The sequence below is a fragment of the Cyprinodon variegatus genome, unplaced genomic scaffold (assembly GCF_000732505.1).
Source record: "Cyprinodon variegatus isolate N-32 unplaced genomic scaffold, C_variegatus-1.0 Scaffold894, whole genome shotgun sequence".
NCBI lineage: Eukaryota > Metazoa > Chordata > Actinopteri > Cyprinodontiformes > Cyprinodontidae > Cyprinodon > Cyprinodon variegatus.
The window spans coordinates 306,452-313,563 of record NW_015151347.1 but is presented as its reverse complement, the minus strand read 5'-3'; the positions used below and the strand labels follow the sequence as shown (position 1 = coordinate 313,563).

At 39.7% G+C, this 7,112-nt stretch overlaps 1 protein-coding gene across 1 annotated transcript in view; it reads right to left on the bottom strand.

Moving 5' to 3' along the window:
• Positions 1-7,112, bottom strand: part of ndufs2 (NADH:ubiquinone oxidoreductase core subunit S2) — an 11,264-nt gene that overhangs the window by 3,625 nt on the left and 527 nt on the right. Inside the window, exons 2-10 of the mRNA XM_015397864.1 lie at positions 5,710-5,813; positions 5,434-5,624; positions 5,211-5,331; positions 2,817-2,929; positions 2,657-2,731; positions 2,458-2,535; positions 2,288-2,373; positions 160-279; positions 2-42 (exon numbers count right to left, since the gene is read on the bottom strand). Coding sequence (XP_015253350.1) covers positions 2-42; positions 160-279; positions 2,288-2,373; positions 2,458-2,535; positions 2,657-2,731; positions 2,817-2,929; positions 5,211-5,331; positions 5,434-5,624; positions 5,710-5,813 — 929 coding nt within the window. The remainder of the gene's footprint in view (position 1; positions 43-159; positions 280-2,287; positions 2,374-2,457; positions 2,536-2,656; positions 2,732-2,816; positions 2,930-5,210; positions 5,332-5,433; positions 5,625-5,709; positions 5,814-7,112) is intronic.

Genomic DNA, 7,112 nt, shown 5'->3' with positions numbered 1-7,112 from the left:
ATTCTCAGCGACTGCCTCATCTCCTCCACCCTGCACAGATACCTGGATGCACGCAAACAGAAAACCTCAGTATAAAATGGTAACAACTTTTTCTTTTTTAAGCTCCAACAAAACGAAAACAAGTTTTCTGGTCTTTTGCAATGAACGCCATCCGTTTACCTGTCATAGCAGTCTCCGTTGGTTCCAATAGGGACGTCGAACTCCACCTCGTCATATTTGTCGTACGGCTGGGACTTCCTCAGGTCCCACTTGATTCCTGATCCACGCAGCATCACCCCGCTGATAGATGCACAAGAAAAGTCAGAACTGCTGCCAAAGCCACTCACACCATGACCATTTGGCCTGACATCCCAGAATCTCCTAAAACGCTGCCATACGCTGAACTTTCTATGTATTCTTCCAATTTTTAGGCATATGCATAGAGTATTCATAATGAGTCCAGAGTGTACATCCAACGACAGCCTAACTTATGCATAAAGCACGGCAGCGTAATGCCTATGAAATGTCACAAGCCAGTGTCCTAATGGGGGAAGCAATGCGCCCGGAAGCAACGGTTTATATAAAAAGATTTATTTGATCGTGGTATTAACCTAGCTGCAGTTTACCGCCCGCCAATAAAAGAATAAATAAATACGAAGAAAATAGGAGAAAAAAAAAAAAGGGGGGATTGCAGTCACTGCAGATTCAGCATCATGTCTGCTAGGAAGTTTGTTTGCCGTGGGCATGAACGCAGGGAGGACCCATCACACTCATCTCCATGCTCACCCTGTGATGGGGATGCAGTCTGGAGGAGTACAAACAGTTTCCTCGCGTAAAGCCCCCATTATACCAAAGTGCTGCCGATACGCCATTATACAGTAGCCTTAAGTCTACGTACATACTGCAGGCCTTAATGCTCAATTTAAATTTTGTTGTGTTTCCGTTCACATTTCCAAATCTGACTTGATTGTGATCTCCTGTGTGAACTGCATTCATAAAACCTAAGTGTCCCGCATGCTCAGTATAGAGGACGCAATGACGTCACAAGCTAGCGTGCTCTGTGTTTATGAAAGTAAACATGGATGGTAGTGCTGGAGCGCATCTAGCAATCTTTATCAACCTTAAAAACTCAATCTTTTCAAGATGGTTAAACATAAATACTACTCTCCGAATTATCATCTGCCATGGTTGTTGTTTTTCTTGCTGCTTCTGTGTAGAAAGACGCAGATTAGGAACCTGTGTCGTGTATTAATGGCGTACAGGTCGGATGAATGCGACCTGGCCGTTTAGACACAGGTCGCATTTGGAAAGATCAGACTCGTATCAGATTCAGGACCACATAGCCAAGTGGCCTGGATCGCATTGGAACAAATCGGATCTGTGTTGTTTAGACCATCATGAAAAGATCAGATACAGGTTGCGTGTGGGCAAATAAACACTTTATGTATGACAACAATCAGATATGCTGCAAACAAAGGGAAATTTTGAGCATGCTCAAAACTTCTCTATGTACTCGCCGTATGTCAACGTGTGCCAGCGTACTTCAGCGTGCTCATAACTTATACATATCGTACCTATTACTTATCCAGCGTATGCCAGTGTTTTTGCCAGATTTTTCATACATCAGTAATATGCTGTCTAAATTGTCATGGTGTGACAGGGGCGTAACAGTACCTTGTAATCACCAGCAAAAGACCGATACATCACTGAACAATATTTTTTGCCAAGGTTAGTGTTCTTTTTTCTTGTATCAGTATCAGCAGATTAGTGCATAAAGTTTGCCCGTAAAGTTTGTTCAAAAAACACATATTGTTCAAACTAGAACATTTATTATTTGAACCTGAAAAAATATTAAAAACAAAAAAGTATTTTTTTTTCAAGCTGGAAATGAAAGATTTAAATCTGAACAATATTTTTTAAAACTGCACAAAATTTTATAAAAACATTTTTTTTTTTTTTTTAATAAAACCAGTCACATCTAGTTCCTACAGTTCTTGAATGTAACAGCTGGGAATATTTTGTCCAGGCACCTAAACAATTCCACCCATGTCATCGAATCTGTTGTAAAAATGTTTTTCAGTTAAAATAAATGTTTTTAACAAACTTTATGGCCCCAATTTAGCTCCAGAGTTCGCTATAAATGGTTAATTTTACGTTAAATCAATTATAGACATATCTTTTTTTCTTTTTCAGACGTTTCAAAGTTATCGGTATTGGTTTCAACCTAAAAAATCCTGTATCGGTTGATCTCTGGTGCCAACACTGCGATGCATCTACTTCTCACCCATAATTTATCAAAAAGTCTCACCTGAAGCCATAGTTGAGGGCTTCCTCAGAGGTAACAATGCCGATGTCCACCGTACGGTTCTTCCAAATGCGATTATTGGTCAGCATCTGAATGGATAGAATCTGATTGGTTACTGCCTTCTCACTGTAGCCGCTTTCTATGCTTAGATTAAAGAGTTTTACATCCTGTACCTCCTCAACTTCATCAATTCTCAGGGAGAAATTCTTGCACCACTGATAGATGTCATCCATGAGGCCAAGGGGCAAATCCTACAACATATTAAGAGTGAACGCATGTTTCCTGCAGTGACTCTGTCTTTATGCTCCTGAAATACACAGCTAGATGTTGATGTGAATCTAAACAAAGAAAGTTTTAGTAATCTTCTCCCACCTGATGGACACCGCCTGGTCTGATGTATGCTGCGTGCATTCTGGCTCCAGACACTCGCTCATAAAATTCAAACATCTGGAAGACAATAAAAAACAACCGTGAAGGCGGATAATCATGGTTCCAAATTTTCTCTATATTTTGGGGCCGTCGCCGCACCGACCTTCTCTCTCTCCTCGAACAGCCAGAAGAAAGGCGTCATGGCGCCGATATCGAGTGCGTGTGTGGTGATGGCCATGATGTGGTTCAGAATCCGAGTCATCTCTCCGTACAAAACTAGAACAAAATAGACAGTTTTTATGGAAAAAGGTGGGCTCTTTTAACATTGCCGTGTTTCCATTAACTTATTACCGATATTGTCGTCCTGGCCAATAGAAACACAGCTTAGATTGATGTCAAACTTCCTTCACAACTTTCTCATTAATGCAGATCTAAGATTTTGGCAGCCTTATGATGGAGGAAGGGTCTGGTGGATGAAACTTGTGCAAAACGGCAACAGAAAAACAGCTTTGATACTGGCCTTTTGAAGCTCTGACCTCATCAATGGAAGGACATTAGACGTCCATCCATTGGAGCGAGAACCAGGTGATGCAAAGCGTCATATTTTTATGCTCTGTTTGACTATAATAAACAGGAGGTAGAGGTGGGAAACATGCACTGACCAAGTAGTAGTGACTTTCTCATGTCAGTTGCTATTAATCAGTCATGTGAGCAGAATATTTGGTATCGCAGAAATTATGGGATAAATGTGTTTCCATGTCCTCTTCTAAACATTTACCCTTTTCTGAGAAAGTAAAAAAAAAAAAAAACCCTAGAGCGGGCGTAAAAACTTTTTGGGGAAATTTAGTTGATGCAAATTTTACTGTTTCCATCAAATTCTTCTACTGCAAAACTTCAAAAGCTGCATAAGAAAGAACTGATGGAAACAAACAGAACCAGTTCTGCCAACAACACTGGTGAAAGATCCAACCAGAATTAAACAAGGAGGAGTTTAAAATTGTAGCAAAAATTAAAAGTGCTTGCTTTCTTGCAACTTCCCGAAATTAATTACCAAATATCCTTTGGATGATATGTGTAGTATAATTGAGACATGGGGGGAAAAAAATGGCTTACGAGGGGTGTTCAATAAGTAATGCCCCTGACCCATTTTCAGATGTTACATCTAGCTGAAATTTTACATGTGCAATTATTTATATCTCTTTAGTTTAGAGGCAAATTACAGCTCTGAACTAATAGCCTGTTGAGTGTCAAGCAGTGATCCGTCTTTTTTTTTATTGGCCTGATAAGGTCATATGATAGGGCACCATCACCATAAGTTGCTTTCATTTTATCTAAAGTCTCCCGTGGTGTGCATCCTTTCAAATACAAAAAGCAGATCGCTGTTCGACACTCATCAGGCTCCAATTCCGACTTGACTCAGTTTAACAGGGTTCCTACAGCTTAAGGAAAGTTAAATTCAAGATTTTTTAAGACTTTTTAATGCCACTTGAAATAAAAATTTTAGACCAAATTCACAAGAAACACAAGAAAAACCCGCTTGCCAGAACTTAACCCAAAGGTTTATTTTAACATAAACCACTGTACTAATGTTTCAAATTTTGAAAAGCTTCCCATTCAGGAAGAAAGCGAAAAACACACAAATGACAGATATATTTGAACAATTATTTAACTGAATTCACAAACTTTGTTTTAGCAGGGAACAAAACAAATCAGTTTTAAAGCCACAACATAACCAGTGCTAAGTCTTTTTTGCGGCTATTTTTCTTTGTATCGTTTGATTTGGTGATAAGTGGAGGCATTGCAGAGATAAGCATGGAACAAAACTGAGAAATACCGGCTGTTTCTCGGTAACACGATTTTGACGCTTTTTGTTTCGTGCTTCGCATGTGACTCCACTGTCTTAATTCCCCTCGTTCCGAGCTTGAATGACTTCTTGCATAAAATACACTGTGCCTCATGTATGTTCCCTGGTTTTAGCCATGGAGAAAACTCTTGGCTGGATTGACAATTTTCGTTACATTTACACTTGCTAATATTTTCCAGTCAAAAAGTTAATGGCGCATCTCCCGAATGTCCCGGCCGCAACAAGGCTTTTATTGGTTCCGCTATCGGGACGGAACCAATAATGGCCATCCATTTTTTTTTTTTTTTTTTAATAAATTGTCAATTTTAACGGTTTATTTAGATTACAAAAAAAAAATCATAATAAAAATAACCATTTTTATGATGTTGTAAAAATTAAGACCTACGAAAGACTGATTTTAATACCAATTAAGGCCTTAATTTTATTTTGAAGAATTCAATGCCTTTTAAGACTTTTTAAGGACCTGCAGAAACCCTGTTTAAACACCTGTAAGGCAGAAACCACAATTAGGTTAAGCTACTTAATATATAATATAGATATAAATAATTGCACATGCAAAATTTCAGCTTGATGTAACTGGAAGTGGGTCAGGGGCATTACTTATTGAACGCCCCTTGTAGATATCCATCCGACCTTCAGGTTTATCTTAGAAAGTTCTACAAACATGCAGCATCAGGAGTTCAATCTGAGCACCTCTGATCCACTGAGCCCGCGGCGGAGCCTGGATGTTGAGCAGCTTCTCCACAGCCAGAGAGTAGGCCTCCTCGTTGCACATCATGGACACATAGTCCAGACGGTCGAAGTAGGGCAGAGCCTGGAGCACAAAGGAAGGAACTACTTTCTCAAAACATTTCAAATTCATTCCAATACATTTGGTTTTAAATCTCTGTTCAAAGCAGTTATTACGTCTCCGTACCTGCAGGTAGGTTTTATACTCGATAAGCTTTTCAGTGCCGCGATGGAGCAGGCCGATGTGGGGGTCACACTTCTTCACAGACTCTCCGCTCAGCTCCATCACCAGGCGCAGCACGCCGTGAGCGGCTGGATGCTGGGGCCCGAAGTTAATGGTCAGATTGGACACGTCCTTCTCAGCGGGGGGGTCTTTGTCTGGAGGAGGATGAGGAAATGGTATAAAACTGATGCCCAGAGCTTGAAAGCAGCAGAGAGAAAGGAGGCTGTGATGCTTCTGTACCGTTCCATGGGGGAGGGGTCCATTTCTCGTTGATGACGGTGGGGTACATCACAGCCCCAGCAAACTGCTCCGTCCACTCCACATCTGGCTGCCATTGCTTCTGCCTAAAAGCCAAACCAGTCAGGTTTACCTTGTAGTTACTGATAGAGATTGTACGGATGATTAATCAATGCAAACTTTATGTAACTAAATCTGATAAATAGTTCTACTAAATCGACAATCAATTTGACAAAACTCAGCATTTCTGGCATGATATGAGATTTCAAGGCTTTTAATTGTGTGTTTTAACCATTGTTTTGAGAATTTTCATGATCATAAAACATCGGAGAGGTGCACAACTTTTAATCTGAGGATTTTTTCCCCCTTCCACCAAGGGTCAAATATCTAGTTACCACCTATGTCTGTTTCCTGGAAAGAGCTGCCTGTGTAGCTGGTTGACCCTTGCCTTCTGTATCTATGTCTGCTTCTGTCTCCTTTAACCCCAGTCACCCTGAGTAGATGCCCGCTCACACTGAGCCTGGTTCTGCTGGAGGTTTATTCCAATTAAAAGGGAGTTTTTCCTCTCCACTGTCGCTATGAGCCTGCTTAGTGGGAGGGATTGCATTTGAGGCAATGAGTCGATGTAATCAGCTGGTTTTCTTCTGTTAGAAAACTTGGAACCAATCTGACTGTATTGTTGAATTGTCTCTGTAAAGTTCCTTGAGATGACATGTGTTGTGAATTTGTGCTACATAAATAAACAATTTAATATTTACTTTATTTATTTAAAAAAAATAAAAATACAGCACTTACATGGAGACGGAGATGCAATTCCCCCTCCTCCTTTTTTATAGCAACAATTAAAGTAGGACTAAAGATGAGATCTATAAATGTATTGAAAGTAAAAATAAGTTTGAGGCAGTGTCATGCTGTGGGCCTGTTTTGCTGCTTCCTATGGACGCAGTGGGCACATTTCTTTAGAATATGAAAATTGCAATGAAATAAATAAATTGTCCTTATTTATTATTCCTTTTCATAAAGTTAAAATTGTAAGTGTTGCTCTTCTGTCCTGTTATGTGCATTTTATATTATGTGTATGATGTATGTATGGGTTTCTTTGACTGCACAGAACAAATCACCCTCTGGGGTGTAAATAAAGTTAGTTTAAACCTTTTCTTCTTCATCATCATCTCAAATTTACTGAGTTTTGAGTCATCTTTATGTCTTTAACAGACAAACACCAGCCTGTTTATATACAGAAACCTTTTCTAAAGCTGGGACAGACTCCCTGTTACATCACATAGCATGGTGAGATCAGATGTCCTCTTCAATGTGTTTACATCACGTTTTCTAATCAAACCAAACAAGAGCCGCTTTTTAAGATGATAATTGACTAATTTAAAGGTAATTTATGACCAAATTCG